At 34.1% G+C, this 24964-nt stretch overlaps 1 protein-coding gene across 18 annotated transcripts in view; it reads right to left on the reverse strand.

Annotated features, from left to right (window-relative positions):
• The window catches only part of WDR17 (WD repeat domain 17), a 66700-nt gene that overhangs the window by 22973 nt on the left and 18763 nt on the right, over positions 1–24964 (reverse strand). For 17 of the 18 annotated variants that reach the window (XM_087936392.1, XM_087936394.1, XM_087936390.1 and 14 more), the window contains 12 exons: positions 21762–22013; positions 21143–21265; positions 17861–18048; positions 16853–17021; positions 15619–15710; positions 11055–11137; positions 9638–9721; positions 6044–6208; positions 3890–4092; positions 3640–3789; positions 2203–2333; positions 1348–1473 (listed from right to left, as the gene is read on the reverse strand). In XM_087936392.1, coding sequence (XP_087792518.1) covers positions 1348–1473; positions 2203–2333; positions 3640–3789; positions 3890–4092; positions 6044–6208; positions 9638–9721; positions 11055–11137; positions 15619–15710; positions 16853–17021; positions 17861–18048; positions 21143–21265; positions 21762–22013 — 1766 coding nt within the window. The remainder of the gene's footprint in view (positions 1–1347; positions 1474–2202; positions 2334–3639; positions 3790–3889; positions 4093–6043; positions 6209–9637; positions 9722–11054; positions 11138–15618; positions 15711–16852; positions 17022–17860; positions 18049–21142; positions 21266–21761; positions 22014–24964) is intronic. The other variant, XM_087936393.1, reaches the window with a different exon arrangement.

The following is a 24964-nucleotide window of genomic DNA, read 5'->3' on the forward strand; positions in this document are numbered from 1 at the left end:
GTGCCTTATAACCAGTGGTTCCTATTGTATATTCCTGGGCAGTACATTTCTATTTGCAGGAACTGTCTTAATGTTTTTTATGTGGACATTTATAGCAAATCTTAACTGGAATTAATTGGGAGCCAGTCATAATGAACAAAAGTACATCTCTTTGTTTCAACTCAGTTTGCAGATGTGTTTACAGTAACAGCCCAAATGTTTCAGATGTACTTTAAAATGTACAAAAAGGTGAGCCATTATTAATTGCAAAAAGATAAGGTTTCTGTAGTTTCTGTAGCATATACAAAAAGGCCAATCCTAAATCTGTTGCTTTAAAATATTTTTTTTAAAAAATTGCATTAATTCAATCGAGTACTGTAGTTTTTATAATAAAAAAGTTTCATTACAATGAAAATTCTTCTGAAAAATAAAAATAAACATGGCATTTCTATTCTTGTATAACTAAAGCAGTAAAATCTGCATAGTAATTCAGAACAGAGTTGTTATATATTTTGACATTTGTACACTAAGGATTTGATTATCATCTGTAAATGCCATGCTTAACCTAATGAGGAAAACATAAGCTAAACTAAATATAGCCCTAAAAACATTTAGCTCTATAATCACTGCCATTCAATGGCTCAAGTGCAAGAAATGATATATAAAAAGAGAGAAAAATTGATATCCAAGAGTGGGTTCCAAATGTTTCTTCCATCCATATGGTTTTAGAGAATTTTGTTACAAATAGTTTTTGCAAATATTTTTTGTATGACATTTTTGGTAACTATGAGGCTTCTTCCCATCAAGCTTTACTGGTCTGTAATTGGTGTTGCATTCTGGATCCCCATAGTGCCAATGAAGTTGTCAACTAAACTTCTTCCCGGTTTAATTGAGAAGACAGTTTTCAACATTCTCTCTAGAGATGTGGGGGCAGATAATCTCCAATTAGCAAGAGTTCCCAGCTCTTGGATTACTCCCTACAGGACTGAAGCCAAAGTACTCTAGTCCCCCAAGTGCATCACTCTAATTTGTAAGGAGTGATCAACGGAAGGACTTTGCCATTTTTGCTGCCTAAGTTACTGTTTTGTTCTCCTTTGCTACCAAAGAAAATAATGAGAGGAAATAATCCAAAATAGGAGAAAATAAGGACAAGCTGAAATACCACTTTTTCTTCCTTTTTTGCTCAGTGAGATTCCACTTATCACCTTGTCTTTTCATTCTCCTCAGTTCCAAGAAACAGAGGGAAGGAGGTTCATATGGTAATGCAAATTCATCTTTGCAGGTCTGTGGGGAAAACTATGGCTACATAGACATGCACTGCAAAACCAAAAATGATACAAAGATATTCAGTCTGAATATTTAACTTACCATTCTAAATTTAATCAGATGTTTCATATGCATAATTCCTTTGCAATAATTCTGTGGGAGCAAACTATCATCTTGACCCTTTATTACTGCAACCAGATCCCATAAGTTTTTACTGCCTCCTCGGGGCTAGAATTATTTTAAAAAAAGGAAAATATTGTTTATGCCATATTAGAATATAGTCTGCAACTAATGCCTTTTTCAATGTGCTCTCGGGATAATATTATATTGACTGACTCATGGTATTTACAGAGGCTCCACAAGCTTTATTTCTGTGATCTTTTGCTATTTCTGTCACTATAAAATTTTATTCTTTTAGGTTGGAATTAATTTTTCCTGTGCATGCTGGTAATATGAGAACTAGCTGCTCGGTAAAAGTCATATAGTGAAAATATGAATTCTATAAATAAACTATATAATTGCAAAATATTCACTGGCATTGTACTTTGATTTATGAAGCTTGCATAATATAGCCTTTGGATTATTTATGTACAGTTCTATTCTAGCCTAAAACCATAATGAAGTCTTTATACAGTTCAAATTTCCCTCTTTAATTTTCAGGTATGTCTAGACTTCATAATAAAATCTTTCAACGGATAGCAAATAATAAAGAAAACTGCAGATTATTTGCCTGATTTAAACAAGGTCTTCTTTATTACATATAAAGAGTTTAATTGTTTAGAATGAGTCAAATTTGCAGCATTTAATTCCCACTTAAATCAATATGCCTATGTTCTGACTACGCGAACTGATTTCAGTGAACCTAAATTCAATATTAATTGATACACAATAAATAGAGACTATTAATGGAAATTTTATATTGTATATATACATTTTTAAAAAATAATCAATACTTACTGATAAACATTCTGAAAACCACCTTAGCTTTCTTCCTCGAGGATTATTGCTCAGCTTCTCTATTTCTTGTTTAATATCCCTAGATGCTTTCCCACATAGCAAAGGAGGAGCACCTATTTCAACTGCACGATCTATTAAAAAACAATAATTTTTGAAAAAAGAATTGAACATAATATATGCTTTTTTACCTCATAGATTAAGACAACTATACATGTCATACTTGGTTTGCTTACCCTCTCAACTTCACTTAGTACTCTACAGTGACATATGAACATGTTTCACCATCTGTATTGTTCTGTGGTATGGGCAATTATCCTGAACATTTATTATGTCTGTTTCTATTAAATCTACTTTCTGGTGTTATGATTTGCACATTGCAAATCTTATCTAAGTCAGGCAAGAAAAAAGAATGCTTAATGGGTGTCAGAATGTTTTCCTGAGTAGTTTCTTACTCAGTCAGAATTCATATTCTGCTTCACCATTAATTATGCAAAAACATGTGTGATAAAGTTGTATACATTCACGAACATAATAAATTATAAAGTCAGCTGAGATATGAGTAGGTGTCTTTGTCAAATTTGTTCTTATTTATTTGTGCATTAGTGATAAGGAGTATTTAAAATAATATTTTTATTTTGTACATGTTTATACCTAAGTACAAACAATAAAGCAATAAAATTTAAATATATTTAATTTTGTATTTAAATAAATGTATAAAAACAGTTATTTAATTATTTTACAGCATTATATTATCACAGTACTACCATTGTTTTTAAAACTATCAGGTATTGCTATTTCTTAAAGAGAAGAATATATCTTTAAAACTTTGGGAAATCTAACTCAAAAAATAGTTCAAAGAAAAATCAATTCCAAACAGTGAGAATAAGACGGTTTGTTCACTCTAATATGGCAGGCAAATAAGGATATAAAATGTGTACCAAATCTATCAACACATTTAATTATTAACATACTTATAGCAACCTACAAGACTAGAGGGATAATGAAAATGCAATATCTATAAAAATTGTGTGTAATGCTTAGAGTAAAAAAGAGAATATAACTCATGTATGACCTGAAGAAAATACAGTGCTACCTTGGTACTCAACCGCTGTGAAACTCACTGAATTTGGAACTCAACAAATTTTGGTGTGAAAATGTTGTCCTGATATTTAACATGTATTTCGTTCTCAACGCACATACTAGAACTTGGTGTTGGCTGCCTTGTCACTCACTACATTATCCTTATGGGAATAATTTGTTTGGTACTCATCATTTTGGGTACTTATCGTGCCTTCCATAACCAATTAACGATGATTCCCAAGATACCACTATAAATTTATGAGAGATATTCCACAGGCTTTCACAAAAGCCGTAGGAAAATATGTGTAAATATGACCATTTTATATATAATCTGCTTGTGTGCTATCATTTACCCACCAATGTTTCCAATTATCTCATCCCATGGTCTGTCTGCCAAGATGCATAATTGGAGAGGATTTATCAGAGGTGTTAAAGACCAAAGTCTCACAGTGGAGTCGCGGGAACAAGAGGCCATAGTGAAGGGGTTGCTAGGATGACATGTTAATCCTAAAGAAAAGGAATAAAGGAATTCAATGCAATATTTTAAAACAATAAGATTTTCAAAAGGAATATAAAATGTACTAAAACATAAAATCAAACATGTTACCATAAACATCTGCACCATGATCATATACAGTGTCCAGGCATGTACCATCTCTTGTGTCCCATACTTTGATTGTATAATCCCAACTGCCTGATATCAATAGATAAGGTATTTCTGTATTCCACAACAATCCTCGTACTGGTGCTGTATGCCCACTAAGAATATTTATACAAGCATCTTGTGTGTAATCCCATATCCGAACAGTGCTATAAAAAAAAGATGGCATTTTATTGCAATATTTTGATCATCTCCAGATAAAACCACAAACCTAGTTGTGGTGCATGGAAGAATCTTGATAAGAATTTGTTGTAGCACTCTGCTTCCTGAATTTTATCTTACTATAAATTAAGGGACATGATCTTACTTTTTCAATTTAGTGAAAAACTAAGACCTGATGTTTCAAAGTAGTGATTTTTCAAAGTAGTGATTTTTTCATAGTCACAGGAATTGCCATATCCACACTGGTATTTAAAAATAACGTTTATTTTTTCAAAGGAACTGGTGATAATATTCATTCTATCACAGATGATATGGAGTAGTTTATGTTTAATCTTATAATAACTCAAACATATCAAACATCATTTCACAATTATATGTGAAGCATTTCTCCACTTTATAGTATCCACCCCCTTTACTATTATTCTCTACTGGAGGGAAAAAGAAAAGTTATTGCATTATTTTATATCAGGATGAACTGCCAGAAGAAGAGTAGACAAATTGGGGAGATAAGGATTGCATGTAGCCCACAGTACAATCTGCATTAATGGTATTTAATGGTTACATATCATAGCTTCAACAATGCAGTTCTATAATAGATACTTCTGTTATAATTCTGTAGTTCTATATCACTTTCATCAGCCAAATCAGAACACTGCCCTTTTGTGGAATATCCCAATCTTTATTACATTTATTTTGAGTTCTAAATATGGTATCTGTTCCATAATCTTAAAGCAGGCTTTAGAAGATTACAGCTGGATTTCTATATACATTTACTAGACATAGGTCTCACTTAAAATCAGTAGGACTGAATAAATAAGTATAGCATGGCAGTAGGGAAAAGAGAAGAGAAAACCATGTTCTAACATTTCCCCACCCTTCATTTTGACATAATTAGAAGCAAACTGCCAGTTTCTTGTAGCCTCAAAAGATGCTGAATGAAAGCATTTAGCTGATGACATCCATCTTCCCACTGACTTGTATCATACTGCATCAAATTAAAATTGGATCAGTGGTGGGATTCAATTTTTTTTACTACTGGTTTTGTGGGCGTGGCTTGGTGGGCATGGTAAGGGAAGGATACTGTAAAATCTCCAGTCAGAGGTGGTAATTGCTGGTTCTCCAAACTATTCAAAATTTCTGCTACTGGTTCTCCAGAACTGTTCGGAACCAGTTGAATACCACCTCTGAATTGGATGCGCTACCATAGCATGCTAAGTTGCTATGATAGGAAGCATACCATGAAATGTAAATAAATAAATCATTCTTTGAAATCATGGTGGTTGTATTATAAATGCCAAAATCACAATACGATTTGCTTCTTTGCAATCTTTGGAGAAACCAGGATTTTCCTCTCCTACATATAGGTCATAGATATCAGATCTTTAACATAGGCTGGTTATGTCAATCATCAAATAATTATTGCATAGTGTAGAATTCAGATAATTAAAAAACATTACTGCAAGTATTAATACGTTTCATTCAGTATGAACCTAACGAACAAGCACCAATCCCGATTTTTATTAATGAAAGCAGCTTGGTTGCAGTCTAGATTTGAATTCCACATAATTTATCCTGATATTTGGACTTTAGCCAAATGTTTGAATGTATGTGTGTGAGCACACACAGATACTGTATTCACTAGATGCTAGTGAAATAAATGATTAAGGTAGTGGAATCCTGTGAATAGGTTCTACAGCACAAATATTAATGCATTGCAACATACATTTTATTTTATCACAGGCCTTGCAGGGGGACTATAGTAAAAAACATCATTTTCCTTGAGGAGTGTGAGGAGGCAACAGTATAAGCAATGGTCTTTCAGAACAATGAATGCGCCATCCTTTACTAAATCTAAAGTAACTATTTTACTAACTTCAATAATTATAGACAAAAATCTACTTCTATGTAGTAACACAAATTTAAAGGAAATATACTTACCCATCATCAGAACCACTGCAAAGTATTCCTTCCCTAAGGGGAGACCATCTTACATGAAATACTTTTGCTGTGTGCCCACTGAAAACTTTTAGTGGCTGATCAGAACTTGTTGCTAGATAATAAACACGGACATTTTTATCTTCACATCCAGTTGCTATCATATCTCTGTAAGAAAAGTCACAGCCATCAATTACCATATTTGAATTTCACCTCCTAAAATTGCTGAGATCAAGGTTATTAAGTATTAGCAACAGATATGAAAGGAGATGTGGGATATACAATTATCCAAGTTTACTACAGAAAATAGAAAGGGGGTTATTTTGCTTATTCACAGCATGAATTGTTACAAATCATTATTTGGATATTTAAGAATAAAGGAACCTATGTGAAGTGGAATAAAATAACAATAATAAAAATACAGAAATTCAACTTTATTTTTTATTTATTCATTTTATTTACCACATTTACAAGGCTATAAAAAGGGAGATTTGTTTGTATGCCACTCAACTCCGAAAGACACTTGGTGGTTCACAAGTTAAAACATTTTAAAAAAGAAAAGAAAAAAAGATGACCAAATTGAAGAGGAACTGCATTTATCTCATAGTAATCATTTCTGACATTTTGTTATTTTTTCCTAGAATGGTATACCAGCGTGGAAATAATTTTAAATGGCCTTTGTTTAATCACTTTTGTAATAATTATTTTCTAGAACTATACGTAATTTAAAATATTTTAGAAGTGCTTTGAGATGAACAGGTATACATACAGCTGCAGCACGTAATTAAAGTTGCCATCTTTTTTCAGGTTTCCATGCAACCCTGGAAAAAGTTCCATTATTTTAATGAGTGCCTTAAAGAAATAGCAGTTTTAATTAACTGACTCATTATAGGAACTGTGTTTGTTTTTTAGATATGTAGAAAAGCCCAAAAAACAAATGCAGGTATTTTAAAAAGATACAGCACTGTTTATTCCAAAGTACCTCCTCAAAACATTTTGGAAGCATACAAGTCCTACTATTTCCAATAAATCTTTCACTAAATATTTTGCTTAGAGTGATCTTCTGATCTCCCAGCACAATATAGACACTTGAGGCTATTCAATTGTATAGAGAAAAATAATTATTTATAAAATTAAATATAGATTCATTTGAAATATTATTTGCTTTCAATAAACATAGTACTTAAATATACAAACGATGAGATAACCTGTTTCCTCGAAAATATCACCTACTATGAAAGTAAGTCCTACCTTGATTTTTACATGTATGCTCAGTATAAGCCCTACCCCCAAAATAAGCCTTAATTAAGATCCCACCCACTCCAAAGTGCACAGATAAAAATTAAGTTAGGGTGGGGATGGGGATGTGTGTAGAGCTGACCTATTACTTACCTTTGGATGGTTGTAACCAGGCCTCTCACACACCCTGACACCTGCCTTGCTGGCTCATTTCTTCTGCAGCCAGCAAAGTTGGCAAGACTTTCCTGAAGGCCTCTGTAACTGATAACAAAGCTCCGGATTGATCTGGAGTTGTGTTATCAGCTGTAGAGGCCACCAGGAAAGCCTTGCCAGCCACAGAAGAAGTTCCTGAAGGCCTCTGACAGCGAAAAGGAGGCCAGAGGGCGACGCGCGCAAGTGAGGTTGGTCAGTGGATGACATCCCCCGAAAATAAGACCTGGAGCCTTTTTTGGTGGCAAAAAAATATATATATAAGACAGGGTCTTATTTTGGGGGGGAAAACGCAGTATATACAATCAATCATTTTCTAGTACAGTTGGGGTTTACAGCATTGCCAGCACATATAAAAGAAAAAAATTGTTACAAAATGTTTCACTATTGGCATATCACTGTATTGATTACTAAAACAAATATTTTTTCTTAAAATAATGTTGAAAATGTAAAAATTTATTTTTAAAAGTCTTCACTATTTATTATCTAATACAATTTAATCTGAAATCTCTGATATATAAAACATAGAGGAGTTACATAAATAAACAATTTTTAGTTTTTTCTTATATATCCCATTATTTCCTTGGGAAGCTTTTTTGTTATATACGAACCAAATTAAGTCTACCATTTCTAAATGCCTTTTTTATGTAGGCTAGTCCAGCACAAATATTGGCTAGCTTAGTTTTCAACAATAGTTGTGTCATGCCCCTGGTGGAGACTGACTCTGAGGGAGAGGAGGAACAGCCAACAGGGAGTGGAAGTGTGGCTCCAGAGGTTGTGGAGGAGGCTGGGGAAGGGCAGAGGCTGTCTGAGCAGTCAGAGGAGGACCCAGGCCCATCCCCTATCCGTCCTAGGGCACGCAGGGAGGAGAGGATAAGGGAGAGACGTGGTCTCCTTGGGAGGAGAGGGACTTGATCCTCTTCATGGGCTGCAGGTATGACAACTGAATAAGAGTTTGGACCTGCGTACTGACAAATGCTGGAAACAAATCATGTAAAATCTCTAGCTTATAGTTCCTCTCTGAGTTTGGCATTCTTCCCAGTATGTGTTATCTGTGGACATCGTCCAGCCTTTATCTTGCCTGGTTTATGTTGCTTTTTCACTTCTTCGTGTAACTGTGTGGGAGTTTTTTTGTCTTCTGTCAAAAATATTCGGAGCTTGGAAGCAAACTGAAGGAATAAAAGGGGCTTCACCTGTTTTCTGTGACTGTGTTTGTTTTGTATCCCACCCTGGGTCATCACAAGTTGAGAGCAACTCCTTTTTTGCCACATTCAGTTGAAAATAATACTAATTTCCTTAGTGGAAAATCTGTTAGAATACTTATTTGTATTTACACTATGTTTTATGATTTTTGTATATTATAATTGGCCATGGATGAAAAACAAAATTAAGAAATGTTTATAAATAAAATAAAGTATATCAGAGGAAAATTTCTTTTCATCTTTATCCTCTGTCAAAGCTGTGAAGCTATCAAACAATGCTAAAAAAGAAAAAGAAAAAGAAAAAAAGAGGGGAGGGGAAGGGAAGGCTGGCATAACTAAAGTCTAAACATAATTTTGAACAATTCTGTCAGCATAGCCGATTTTATTTGCTTGCAAATCTGCTTTCAAGTGGTGAAACAAAGCATACTTTCAAAATTCTCATGTTACAGCACATGGCATCCATTTTTTTATCTTGACTTTTAGAAAAAGTTCCCATAGTATCTATTCTAATCCAAGATGCTAATCAAGCAGTTATAACTGCCAGTCATCATGAAGCAAAGATAAAATTAAATTAACTGGGTCAGCAAATACTGTTTTAATTAATTGAAATAATTATATTATGCATACTTCAGTCAACTTTTATCAATATTAACTTTAACTCTTGATGCTTCATGTGAATATGGCTAAAATGTAGAGAATGCTTGATCATAATTGGTAAATAACTGGAACATGTCATGCTTAATGAAACAATAACAAGGAGTGGTAACACTGGAAAAAAAGGTAATACAAAGCAAAGTTCATGTTGATCTTATCTGACAATGTTACAGTACTAGAAAAAAATAGCCTAAACCAGCTAATAATATACTATATAAGTGACAGTCATTTTAATATTACTTTTAATACCATGAGATAAATATATAAGGAACTATATGTAATAATAACTTACTTGTTTTGACTCCAGTCACAGCCAAAAACTGCAGCTGGGTGTTTGTACTTGTGGAGAATTTTGCCATCAATTGTCCGAATAATGCTGAATTACAACATGAAAAAATATATCAGAAATCAATTGGGTTTTATCAGAACATGCAACTAAAGTTACTGCAATAAATGTTTAATTTTAACAATTTTTAGAAATATATAACAAAAGAAGTCAATTCTATCAACCATATGAAACAAACCAAGCAATCCTATGATGCATTGTATATGTGAATACATACAAATCATTCCTCTGGAGTATTATTTATGTTATTGATAAATCTGTATCAATGTCTTTTTCAAAGTAACATGCAATTCTACATCATGATCTTTTATTAGTCTGCATTTCATCAGAAAACTAGAGCTCCATTGCCAGATTTTTTTAAAGGAGATTTAGCAGTGGAGCTCTAATTTATCCCAAAGTGAGCATTATGATGAAATTATGCCTACATAATAAACTTCATAAAAGATGCAGGGGATATGAAATGTTGATTTAGAATCAGAGTCCCAGGTTCATCTTCAGCCAAGGAAGCTTACTGGGTCAACTTGGGCCATTCATTTTCTTTCAATTCTACTTATCTGATTAACAGATTAACAGATAATCAGAGTTGGAAGGGACCTTGTAGGTCATCTAGTCCAATCCCCTGCCCAAGTGGGAGACCCTACACCATTTCTGACAAATGGCAGTCCAATCTCTTCTTAAAAGTCTCAAGTGAAGGCATGCAAGGGCTGGAATCTGAAGGCATGCAAGGGCTGGAATTCTATGCCTCGTGTTTTTTTTTCCACAATACAAGCCTATTAATAGAGAAAATACCATTATGTTGCAGTCTTGTAAAAATGGAATTCAGAATTATATTCATTATCACCATTATAAGACTCTTACTGCTTATCTCTAGATTCTCAATTTAAAGCCAAAACTAAAGGTAGTTTTGGCTTTAAAGCCTATGCTGCTTGGCACAAGAATACATGCAATATTATCTTCTCCAACCAGTTTTGATACATCTGATCAGTGAAAAAAAGAGCTTGTGATATCCTACTTCCATGAAGTAAAGCAGGTAATTTCCCTGTTGGTGCAGTTGCTTTTGGAAAAATTTTTCCTCAGAAATTTGATCAGTCCCCACCGTTCCATTAGGTAAAAACCTAATTATTTTAGAGATATTGTATCTGTACTGACATATGGCAAACCACCAAGATTGCAGTAGGTATAAGTCTAATAAAACAAACATATAACTAAATAAACTCTTTAACATCATATACATATTTGGAAGAAAAATGTGATGTTCCTGGACATGAAATGCCTTGTCAATTTATCATTTCCTAAAATGCCATACAATTAGGTATAATCAAGAATTATGTGGCAAATAAAATTGGTTTCAAATGAGACTTACCAGAATCCATCGCCACTGCAGGTTGCTATCCTTTTGGAATCTTTATGACTCCATGCAATGCAGAAGATCCCATTCTTCCCATGCTTCAAAAAATGCAAAATGCCTATCAATAAGAAATAGTTGACTCCTTTTTGTCTTATTTATCCATGTATCTATGAACATTCCCCCTTATCCTAGAAAGATCTTTATTACCATTTTGACTCTGATATGCCGATTATGTCTTTCTCAATTCTCACCAGCTCTGTTTGATAGAAAATTTGGGAAAGTCCTTTCTCTCTAGACTCTATTCTTGTGAAGGGGTAGTGGAAGAAATGACACGTTCATTCAATGAAAGGCACTGTTATATTTTGTAATCCCCTTATTAATTAAATGGGTAGGCTTCTATAGATTGATTTGATATACAATTGTTAGATCACTAGTATGGTTCTGTTTCTTTAAATGTGGCCAAATGTTGTTTTATTGTCAGTAAAATCAATTACATTGACATTTTAGACATTTCTGTTTATTATTTATTACCAATTTTATAATATTTGCATCATCTTTAATCTGGTATGTTCTAACGTTTATGCTTTCTAAACAGAATACTAGTCACTGAATGGAATGAAGGACTGAGTGAATGACTAACTAGTGGGATGAAAATTCTTAAAAGGGAGCATTTCCAAGCAAATTTACACAACACTTCTTTTTAAAATGTGGAAACAGTTCCATCGTTTTTTCAGGGAAGTACAGCTGCCTTGGAAGCTGCTTCCAGTTATACAGGCATGCAAACACAAGCGTAGCTGTTTCAATATGAGAAGGAAAAACTAATGAAGCATATCAGTTGTGCATGAGAATGCATGAGAGGACTGCTAAAAGGAACATCTGAAGCTACGACACGGATTTGGAAAAAGAGCTGACTTCTTTAATTACTGGAACAAAATGCTTTATTTGTGTTCCCATATATTCTAAAGCACTTATTTTGAAAGTTGTACATAGCCTTATAAATAATATTAGAACAAAATTATATGTACAGATCCAAATTGTTATAATTATGGGATATTCTTACATGTTCATTTATTAAATTTCTCAATAAAATAGTTTTAAGGCACCTAATTGCCTATCAAAATTTGGAATTTGTATGTCAAGTGACATACAGTATATAATACTATCAAATTCTTAAATTAATATTTTAAATATAATTACTGATTAAATATGATAGTATTTTATTCTGAACTGCAATGGTGGGATTTAAAATACATATCCAGGCTTTACCAACATGAGACCAGGAATTCAATATGGCTAGCTGAAACTGCAAAGATTTGACACTTTACTATATACTGAACGAAGTACGTAATTATAGACTGTCATTTAGGAAGATACTTGCATCTTAAGAGGTACAAGATGTTCTTTAAGAAAAAAGGTAGGAAACTTATTCAATGAAATTCAATTTAAATTATATTTAATTTGTACCATTAGACTTTCTCTCATAGACTCTATCTATGAGTGTAATGAACTCTGAGGTATATAATGTGCTGTTACAAGTAGAATTACACACTAGATGCCCCAATACTGAAGAATTCTGCAATTCATACTGATATGGATGTTCAGATAGCTTGAACTGAGGCAACTTCTTATGGAAGTTTTTTATTCTAGTAACAAAATATAAAGTGAATATGTGTAAGCATATAAGCAACATACAGTAAATACCTACTTTTTGTCTATAATTTCAAAAATTCTAAATATAAATTTTAATATTTAATGCTTTTTGAAGACGCTTGGAGATACAAGCAGCAACTAATGGCACACATTTAAAACTTTATAACGTATGCTGATGTTTTACTCTGACATAAGATAAAGGATGTTATATGTCTTCTTAATTAGACACATACACATGTTAAAAATCTTCTTGGATAGATTCTGGAAGTATAATTGCAAATTATTCCAATGAGAAATGAGTGATATATTGGGAAACTATTGTGGATATATAGATGGTAACTTTACATTGAATTAAAATGAATATATAGAAGAAATGGAAGTTCCCAGTCTTCTGTTGTCCCTTTGATATGAGAATCAGTCCAACTGAGTCTGCCTAACATTTCTCTAAATTTGTTGAAATTGACTGCCCTGAAATCTAGTGCACATGTACAAGTATATTATGCTCTTTCACAAGCCATAGTAGCCTGAATCCCAAGATGATATTGCCACCTCAAATTTTCCATGCTATGATGTTAGTTTATTTCTCTGCTGATTAAGATAAAATCCATCATAATTATCTCTTTGACTTGCTTTAAAAATGAAATAATCAGCAAAGTCCCTGGGGAATTTGGGGCAAATTGAAAACTTGGTTGAGCTAACTAAGGTAACTGAAGCATCCCATAATGTGCTGACTTTCTTGAAAGTTCTATAGTGGCTGGTTTGGAGAGAAGGGGCAACAAGCAGGATCATTATTTATAATTTAGTATAAGAATCTCTAGCACTACTCTACATATATTATTTGTTCTCTACCTTTCTATATACTTCTACTGACTTGCTCTAGATTGGACCATTATGCTCATCTCATTCTTTTCACCCAGAAACAACTCCCCCCATTTTTTTTAATGTGGTTAAAGAATTAAATTTTTTTTGATAAGACTTAGACTACACACTATCTTTTTAAATTCCTCCTACTTGACTTTCTTCTATCGCTAGTGACACTTCTTGGAATATTGTCTCTCTATAAATATTCCCTGTTTCATTTAAGAATACCCTACCTTCCCTAAGATGCTGGCATTATGGACAGTTTTGCTTCTGATTTCTTTACTTATTCTTTCAGAATAGAAATTAAGTTTTATCTGGCCACCACCATGTTTTTGGGGGGAGAGAATGGAGAAGCCCTGTTAAACTCCTCTTTGTTCACTTAATGAGCTCACTAGCTGCCTTACAGATAGTCCTCAACTTACAACTATTTGTTTTAACAACCATTTGAAGTTCCAACGGCACTGAGAAAAGTGACTTACTTATGACCAGTCTGACACAACTGTTGCAGTGTCCCCAGTCACATGATCAAAATTCAGGCACTTGACACCTGGCATGTACTTCTGACGGGTTGCAGCATCCCGAGTCATGTCATCACCATTTGCAGCCCTCTCAGGGGGTTTGTTATAAGCAAAGTCAATGGGGAAGCCAGATTCAGTTTATGACTATGTGATTCACTTAACAACCACAGTAAAGAAAGGTTGTAAAATCAGATGTGACTCACTTAATGACCACAATAAAAGGTCTGATCCAAATTGTAGTTGTAAGTCAAAGACTACCTGTATATGCATCCTGAAGTTACTGAACTAACCCACAGCAAACAATGCTCCTATCACATATAATGAGCAACCAGTAGTAGTTAGGAAGCAGCCAGCAGTAGCAATTAATCAATTGCTTTTTCACCCTCTTGTGAATTACACTATTTTTTTTGTCCTCTTTCTTGTCAGTTGAATTTCTTTGACAAACTGCACTCCCTAGTTATTTGTTCAGTAGCCGGAAAGAGTCAGGAAACCTTTGCTTTCAGAAGGTTTCTTTGAACTACGAACTATTCAAAGAGTTGCCCTCTTTGAACTACAAGTTACTTCTCAGCATTGTCTAAATACTGTAGCAATTTGTTAATCAGACCAGACAGCAGTTTTACACAGAAAAAAATACCATTAATACCATGTGGAATCCTTTTAATTTCACTTGAACAATTATGTTAATAAGCAACCCTTATATTAGCCTGCCAGGGAGCCTTTGGAAAAACTGCCAATCAAAACTCATTCCATTCACACTCAGCAATCTAAAAATAAAATAGAGTAGGAATTAATATCCAGTGTAGCTTTTATGGAATCTTTTAACTAGCCCGAAAGATGTGCCAAAATAAAATAGACTTAACTCCCTACAAAAAACCTTTCTGAATACCAGTAAATAATTAGATTAGTCCAATAGCGCTAGCAATAGCAATTAGACTTATATACCATTTCACAGTGCTTTACAGCCCTCTCTAAGCAGTTTACAGAGTCAGCATATTGGCCCCCAAAATCTGGGTCTCCATTTTATTGACCTCAGAAAAATGGAATGCTGAGTCAACCTTGAGACATTGAGACTTGAACTGTCAAACTGCAGGCAGCTGGCAGTCTGCAGAAGTAGCCTGCAGTACTGCATTCTAACCACTGCACCACCACAGATCCTTAAAAAAATCTTAAAAGTACCAATATAAGTAATGGGTAAAGCCTCAGAATATTTTAATATTCAAGCAAAACATAGTGATACTCAAAACTGCGCTGAAATGGCCACGCTGAGTTATCCTAAACCCCTCTACAAGCTATTTTAGTTCCATTTCATTTTACAGGAAATATCTGTCTCCTTTCATAAAAAACACAGTAGAATATTCAGGCTTTGGGGGAGAAATACCCCAAAAGTGTGTACTAGCAATCTATTAACTGTGTACTAGCAATCTATTAACTAAGTGTGAATGAACTTTCATTCATTCACACTTAGTTAATAGATTGCTAGTACAGTGTATAAATTGACATAACTGTTTTTGAATAAACATTAGTAAAAACAAGCAAAATAAAGAACTTACCTCATTGAAGCGAGTTATCATTTTGCCTCGTGATACATCCCAGATGAAACCACCATTTCTTGAAGTTGCACCAGCTATACAATTCAAGTCTCCTTTATAGAATAAAGTAATAAAAATACAGAAGATTTACTGTATTTATCTTCCTTTCCTATTTCAGTATCTTAGTCAGTAACACTGTGAAAAGTAGATCTTCTTGAATTGAAAGTCCAGTTTTAAAGAACACTTCTAACCCTACAAACTCATTCATAAACTTCTACCTGACAAAAGCTTCCTCTAATTGCTTGTTAGCAAGTTGTGCTCAGTTACAGAAGTGATGGATAACCATTAGAAGTTCTGACAGGACAGCTCCTTCTGTAGAAAATCTATCCATGTGGTCACTGACTTGATGGTACATTAATCTTCAATTTCTCTTTATACTGATACAGGATTTAGGAAGTTGTACTATGTTCTGTTTCAAATGCAAATTTCACGTTATTAAAATAAATAAGATCAAAAATCCATCTAGTAAGTAGGAAAGGGAAAAAGTATTGTTTTGCCTTTCAAGATTTACTCAGAACAATAACTTGTATTCTTAAGCAAGATATATATCTATTAACATTTTATGAAACTGGTATTCTTTTGCAATCAAGTCGAATAATTTACCACACCCCATATTTTGTGATTACCCATGTAATCCATAAGAGCTATTATTAATGCCCACAATACATTGCAAACATAGTTAATGGTAAATTCTTTCATTAAAAATCAAGAACACTAAAAATACTATACTATACTAAATTGAGTTCTTCATTTTCTATGAATTAAATTTGTTAATATAATTATTGTGATTTCTCCTTTTTGCAACATACTCTGTCAAAAGCATTGCTATGTACAGGTCATTATAATTTTATTCACTTATTAGAAAGCAATGACTGAAGAGTTAAACTGGCTGTATTTATTAATATTCTGAACTCAATTGTGAACTTTAGCAAAAAGGAACTTAAAAGATTGGAATATACTTCCCACAACATGCAATTTTTTCACAAAATGAACCAATATCTCAAGGGAACCTCTTGAAGGTCTAATGTTGGGGATTATTGGTAACATTGCAAAGTTAGCAATTAGTGCTCTGCACAAACACTATATTTCTGCAAAATATTAACACAGCTATCCCACTTTAAAAAAAACCTCCCACAACCACTGAAAATTTTCTTTTCAACTGTGTATCAAAAATTTTAAGGTTCAATATTCCTACCTGGAGCCCATGAAAGTGAATATATGACTCCCTCATTGCCAGGAGAGGTACAGATAGCTGTTAAAGTAGTTATATCCCATACTTTTATTGTTCCATCAAATGATGCTGTAGCTAAAAGGTCAGGGTTATCAGGTTTGAATTTACAGTCAAAGATGGTTTCAACATGACCCTAGAACAGAAATGAATTCCTAAGAATACTTGTTGTATACTTTATATCATAGTACATGTTTTCTTTTCTCCTAGTTTTATCTTTTAACATAAATGCACCTCAAAGCAAAAATCTATTTATTGATTCTCATATTTCTAAGATGCCCTTCATCCAGATTATTCCACACAGATACAATTGTACGTATGCACAAATGAAGTACTTTTCCAGATCCAAATAATATGATGTTGTGGCCATTCCTTCAGAATGAGGAATCCACTGAATATGGAAATATTTCAGAAATGTCTATAATTACATAAATGACAGATTAATTTAATTTACATTTAAAATAAAATTGACACAGTGTTATTTTGAGACTACCGCAGATTCAATAATCATTGTTTTATTTTAGGGGGATGTCCAGATAGAAATTTGGACTATTGAAATCCACTAAATGTGCTTTGTGAAAGTTTCACAGTATTATGTATTCATCACACCAACCACATAGGATCTTTCAATATTCTTGTAGATTATTTTGTTAGTGTTTCACATATATAAAAATATTTTCTATTAGATAATCCATATCTTCAAGGATGGCCATTATGGAAACATGTAATGGCTATAGCAGGGAACTACCAAGAACTGCCTATGAATTATTCCCATAGCCATGACAGTAGAAGATGCAAACATGGTAATGGAACTTTGATGATAAAAGCAACAGATGAGGACTGGCATCTATATATAAGTACAACTTATATTGCACGTACTGTTCTGATAATAATTTCTAGAATAAGATTACATTACTACATAAAATACAGTTGAACTGATCTAAATCTGTTGTTTAGGTAAGAGAGCAAACATACCAAATCTCTAAGAAATTCCCATTTCTTAGCTCCCATGTTATAAAGCCCCACTCCACCATCCATAAAACAGCAGACAGCATGTCCAGGAGGAAGTGAAAATGCTTGATTCTGTGTTAGACTAGGAGATGGAACAGCTTCACTTGTAGATGACGTATGATGGTTTTTTGTAGGAGCCTGTGAAAAAAAGGCTGAATGAAAAGGTAAAATATTATTAGCATAGATTTTCCTTCCTTCTCCATTAAATCTGCTGCTAACTATAAATAAAAAAATATTCTTGAATAATCTATTACAAGATTTACACAAAACATTATTATAGTTGTAGAGAACTGTTAAATCTGAGACACAAAAAATAAGTCCCAGCATATTGAGAAAATAATAGCCATTTAAGAACAGCTATCAAAGAGATCAAAATTTGTGTAACTATTGATACCCAGAACTATACCTACTTGGCATTTAAACACTTATTAATTATAATTTAAAACTATTTTTCCTTCCCAGTGTTTTTCCTATAGGTGCAGGGTCTTTTTTCCATTTTAACCAGGTTGATAACCCCGTAAATGGAATAGAGAGTAAGCAGAGGACTATGGCATCACTCTGAAGGAAAATACTTTGAAGCATTACTGGAAGGAAGCAGAAGAAATATCTTCTGCAATAAGCCTTCATTTCCAAGAGTCCCTTCATATAGGGTAATACAACTATTAAATATAAAATTATGACTTTAAGAAAGCATGCAAATTGTTTTCACTCCACGTACAAAGGGAGCTCTGAAACAGAGAATTATTTCCAAATAACTAAGTATAATACTGAGTGATTTTGATTATTCTTATGCACTGAAATACTTCACCATGCCACCCAGAGACACATGTTGAGAAGGGACCATAGAGATCAAATAAATAAATAAATAAATAATCCAAGCAGAGGAGCACAACTGATAAAAAACACTTTGTGGAAGATGGGAGTATTGTTTAATTGATTAGTCACTATTACCACAAAATCACCAATTTGAATTAAATGCAAATGGGAAACTCAAAGAAACATAGCCTAGTCACATTTGGTGTTAGGGTGATTCTTTTAAAAATGGAAAGGTTTTTTAAAAGGGTAAATCAAGAGAGCCAAATCTTTCCAAAACAGATTACAGTGGTGTCTGGGATTTATTCCAGAAGTCACAAGTATTAAAAACGATTATTGAGAAAACTATATGACCTTTATTTAGGCCAGATGGAGTAGTGAATCGTAAGGTGGCTGACATCAGAAAGTTCTATTTTGAACATTGAGTATCAGCAGAAAGATGAGTACCAAGACAAGATTATTGCTTCAAAATGTGTCGAGTACCAAATTCAACTAATTTTGAAGCACTGAGGTGCCACTGAAGTGCCACTGTACTTAAAACTGCAGCAATAGAAGGAGCAATAGAAGCTAAACTCAAACCAGAAAAGATTTTTCAGTGCAGGAACCGTAACTACTTTTTGGTTAATGACGGGATCTCAAAAAAAACTACTTTAAAAATATTTCTTTAAAAACAATAGGAAGTCCTGCACAAATGAAGAAAATTAACAAGAACAGATACTTATGGAGAAATGATGCAAAGAATATATAATTACAAACGTTTAGGATAAGTAACAAATAACATAGATACACCAGAAGGAGAAAACCTGCTAGGATTTGTGACATAAGAAATTGGATTATTAAATAACATAGAAATTTAAAAATCATACAAATTCCGGAGTCAAGCAAATGTCTCTTTTTCAGAAAACGTACAACAAACATCTGTTGATATTTTCAGAAAGATAATTTGAAATACTGGTAAACAACACTAGCAAGAGAGAAAGTCCTACACATTATTAAAAACTGAACCACTTTAATGCATAGAGGACAGAACTATGAGGTAACTAATGCTATTCTGATAAGGAAATCATAGGTTTTTTTAAATCATGTTATTATGTTACCAAAAATTCTTTTAGCAAGATTATTTTTGGCACAGGGTGACTGGCAATAATGCAAGAACTCAATGATCTTTCCACTATTCTCATGTTATTGTGTCAGATATGCATCAAAACAAAGATTATTAAAGAATGTTGATGAAAAAGTAGTTGACAAAGCAACACCAAAAATGTAAATCAATATGAAGAATGATGCAATATCTAGCCATTGGGAATAATTAGGAGAGGGAAACTCATTAGTATGTTTCAAGTTTACTTCACAATAAATTGAAGTAGCAGCACAATACAGCAAGAAATGTGCCTGGGGATTTTATCAGTTTGGGTGGCAGGGAATACAATTTCTGCAAGTATATTTAGGAGTTTCTTATAGTAATTTTTGTTGATACTGTGAAGTCCTTTCCTAGTTAATTTAGTTTAAGAGAACAATAGGTTTAAATGATGCTCGTGCAAAGATTCAAATGAAACTACAATGAAAAATTAAGAAATTATATAACTTTCTATTAAATTTGAAAATGGAAGATGAACAAGTAAAAGAAACACTGATAGAGTGGGCAAAAACTTTGGATATAATATAGAATTAGAGGAATGGCAAAATATATGGGAAAGAAATTATAAATTAACAATGGCAACTTCTTACAAGGAAACATATAAAATGTTTTATAGATGGCAATTACCACCTGCTAGGTAGCCAAAATGTTCAAAATATAAATATAAATGTTTGAAATGTAACCAAAAGCCTGGCACCATCTGTGGTGGACTTGTGCTAAAGCAAAAAATATTTGAGCACAAATAGACATGTGGCTACAAAAGATGTCAGGAAAACATGGAGATTTTAAACCTGAACTTTTTAAATTAGGTATAGTACCAGAAAAATTTGATAAACAGCATTGGAAAAATGAATACCATTAGATGAAGAGATAATTAAGAAGATATTGGACTGTGCAGAAATGGACAGTGAAGCTTAAACAGAAAGAAGATACAGAATAATATCAAACATGGAATTTATTTTATCAATAGCTGGAAAAAAGGGGTAAAGATTAGAAATTATAATTTGTATTGTTAAGAAACAAAATAACCTAGACAACATCATGTTTATTAAGTACTAATTAAATGTAATAGTAGAAAATTAATAAAACTTTTTTTAAAAAATAATGCCTTTATTAAATGACTCGAGGAACTGCTTTATGTGCAAGTCCTGGCTGTTTCAAAAGAACTATCACAAATTTTTGGCCCATATTTTGTTGCCATACAGAACCAGTTAAGAGCCAAATGTTAGGTTCATTGATTTGACACACAGCTTTATATGAACATGTCCAAAACTAAAACAAATATGTATACTTACTATTCTTCTTTGGAGGAGAATTAAGCACATGTAAGCCATGGAAACCTGTTTTCTTCAAGTTAAAATTATCTATTGGTGCTGTTCGTGATACATTCCAGACACGCAACACACCAACCTGAGAATCTATATTAAAAAAAAGATTAACTTAATTTTTAATCAAATAATACAATAATTAAAAACAAAAGTCAAAATGTAATTGGATTTTTAATTAGCATTAAACATGACTTCAGAAATAGGACTGAAATATGGTAGGGACATTCTGCTCTCAGTGTCATTTAATATTATCCAGCTAATGAAACTAATCTCCCAATGTATATATTGTCCACTTACTGCCCATTTCTTACCCAACTTTCTGAACCCATCAGATTGTTTTCTAGAATCAGATTAAAGATAAGCTAAAAAGGCAATGAGAGCAAAACTTTCTTTCTGAAGGAAGTGATAATGATGTCAGAAAATTATCATTACCATTTTAAAATATTAGTTTTATCCTTGCCTTTATATAACTAATTATGTAATTAGTTTGGTAATTTGGTACAAACTTAACCTACTGACCTAAACAAGTCTGTTGTGTGCCCTGCATACTATGCTACTATAATATAAATGAAAAAAAATTTTTTACCTCCAGTGATAAACATTCCAGGTGCACTAGGAACCCAAGCTAAGCATTGCACGGACGCTGCTGCACTAGGAAGTTTAAAGGCTGTGATACAGGAGAAAGATTCTGAATCAACAAGACGGATTCCGTTATGCAAATTTGCAACAAGAAGATAATCTGTTGACAGAGGGTCCCATTCCAGAGCAGTAATTGGATCTTCCTCATCTGTCCCTTCGAGTGATTCTGGCCTCAGAACATGTTTCTGATGCTTACAACCTTGAAAAATAAAAATATGCAACTTATCCATTTACAGAGAAAAATTCTCTATACAGAATCACTATGTTCAAATGGTTATTATACCTGCATACATTTGAAATGTAAATATGTAAACTAATTTTCATTATACACTGAATTAGTTTCTCCTTCAAATCATGTCCTGACAGAGTAACAGCCAAGTAAATATAATGAACTTCTGTACTGAAAATATAAAACGCTTAGTACAGGTTCTTGATGATTTACAATAGTTACAGTGGCATTGAAAAAAAGTGATTAATGACCATTCTTCACATGGCCATTGCAAGCATCTCCATGGTTGCGTGATCAGCATTTAGCAGCTACAAAAGTCATATTTAGAACAGTCAGAGTGTCCTGGATCACATTGGGTTCATGATAAGAAAGGCATTCACTTTATTTTTAACTAATCTCTTACTTAGTTTAAAATAGATACACATTAACACATGCCATTCTGTAGCAACGTGCTAGATTTGAATGATTTTTTTCTATCTATTTATTCATTTTACTATATATTTGCAATGTATTCTTCCTGCTACATGTGGGGAATTCCTATCCCCAATACAATATAGACACAAATATTAATGGAAGAAGCAGTTATGTACAATCCTCTCCTGTTCAAGGGACTATCATGCTTATCATGCTTGGCAACTGGTTCATACTTATGACCGCTGCTGAGATCCCTTTTCACAAGCGACGGGTGGGAACTAATCAAGGAAAGAAGCAACTTAGAACTAAGAAGAAATTTCCTGACTAAGAACAATTAACCAGTGAAACAATTTGCCTCCAGAAGTTGTAAATGCTCCAACACTGGAAGTTCTCATTTATCTGAAATGATGTAGCGAGGTGGTGACTAATCTTTTTAGGCTCCTGTGCCAAAAATTGCATGTGTGCTTGCGCTCGCATGGCAGCACCTAGAAGGCAATGCACGCGCCCTCCCACCCCTGCACATGCTCGCATAATTCCCCCCCCCACTGCCCCCTTACCTGCACTGCGTCTCCCAGCTGATTTTCGGCCGGTTTGAGGTCTTTTTCAGCCTGCCAGAGGCTTGAGGGAAGCCTCTGTAGGCTTTGCAGGCTGAAAAATAGGACTGTTTCGTCACTTCCTGTATTTGCGGAAATACCGGAAGTGACAAAACGGGCCTATTTTTTGGCCTGCCAAGCCTGAAGAAGCTTCCCTCAAGCTTCTGGCAGGCCCCAAAAGGCCTCAAACTGGTCAAAAATCAGCCGGGAGGCGCGCTCAGGCAAGTTTGCCTGAAGTTCACGTGCCTGCACAAATGGCTCTGAGTGCCACCTCTGGCACACGTGCTATAAGTTCGCCATCATGGGTGTAGGGTCTCCTGCTTGGGTGGGGGGGTTGGATTAGATGACCTCCAAGGTCCCTTCCAATTCTGTTACTCTGTTAAATCTTTGTTAAACAGATGCTTCATTGCCTACAAATTTTGATTACAGCAATTTAGAAATTGAATCTTGAAATAGTAGTATCAAAAAGATTTACATTTCTATCTACTATAAGTCTATTTTTAATATAACATGATTTCAATACACAGGGCTCCTTGGATATGTGACTTTTCCTATCAAATCTAGTTATTCCCTCCCATATGTTTGTATCTAAAGACAGTTTATCTTTAATAATAAAGAAAAATGTGATCACACATCTCTATTTTAATATTTTAATATGTTTTATAGTTTTGATATGGTTTTACGGCATTTTGTACATTTAGATTGGGAAGCAACCAAAGTTGTTTATAAGATGGATGGCTAAATAAATGTTTTAAATAAATAAAATACAAGAAATCAAAATTATGTTATAAAAAGATTATATGTAAAAATTCAAATACAGAAAAGCATCCATTTTGTACTGAATGAGAATGAATAGATTCAGATGATTTTAGTAAGCATTCCTCAATTTCAGAGTACTGAAGGATATTGGCATAGTAAAGAAAAAATGTTGCCTGAGAAAATAGTTAAAATTAAGTTATGGAATATAGGTTAACATATGCACTATTTTAAATCATTCTAATGCATAATAGGAAAAATATCGTATAAGGTGAATTTAATTTTCTTGTCAAGTGGGTTTTATATGTTTATGCATGTGTCCCCTTCAGTCCATGTTGGCTGCTAACAACTTTCTGGAGTAGACACTGTAGTTTTCTTGGCAAGAATTTCAGATATTGTTGATTATTGCCTTCTTTCTTATGGCTGAGAGAGAATCACTGGCCCAAGGCAACCAGCTGGCTTTGTGCTTAAGGCAGGATTAGTGTTCATGGTCTCCGTTACTAATCTGATGCCTTAATCACTATACCAAAGTAGCTGTCTTGCTTCACTGTCAATTGTTGCTGCTGTTCAGTCACTAAGTTATGTCTAACTCTTTACAACCCCATAGACCAGGGGTCCCCAACCACCGGGCCGCGGACCGGTACCGGTCCGTGGATCATTTGGTACCGGGCCGCAAAGAAAATAAAAATAAAATAAAAATGGCAGCTTTCTTCGCCTTCGGTGAATGCTGCTAGGATCAGGGATCAAGGACACATATGAAAGAAGGGGAGGGAGGAAGCAACCAAAGCCTGTCCTGCTCTCCGGCTCAGCGGCTTCAGTTTCCTCCCGCCTCATTCCTCTCTCAGTCGCTCTCTCGCTCTTCCACCAGCCCAGGAAGAAACTGCTTCAAAGAAGCCGGCAGGGCGGCTTTTCCTGTCGGCGCAGCTCCTCCGAAGCACCCGTTCTCTTTTACTCAGCCGAAGCTGCTCCGAAACAACCAGAAACGAAGGCAGGCAGGCAGGCAGAACGGAGTACTGGATTGAACCGCGGGCGGCGGGGTGGGGGTGAACGGCCGTTTTGGAGGAGCTGCGCCGACAGGAAAAGCCACCCTGCCGGCTTCTTTGAAGCAGTTTCTTCCTGGGCTGGTGGAGGAGCGAGAGCGACTGAGAGAGGAACGAG

Source organism: Pseudonaja textilis, chromosome 6 (assembly GCF_049901715.1).
Source record: "Pseudonaja textilis isolate UNSWEBS1 chromosome 6, rPseTex1.2, whole genome shotgun sequence".
Classification (NCBI taxonomy): Eukaryota; Metazoa; Chordata; class Lepidosauria; order Squamata; family Elapidae; genus Pseudonaja; species Pseudonaja textilis.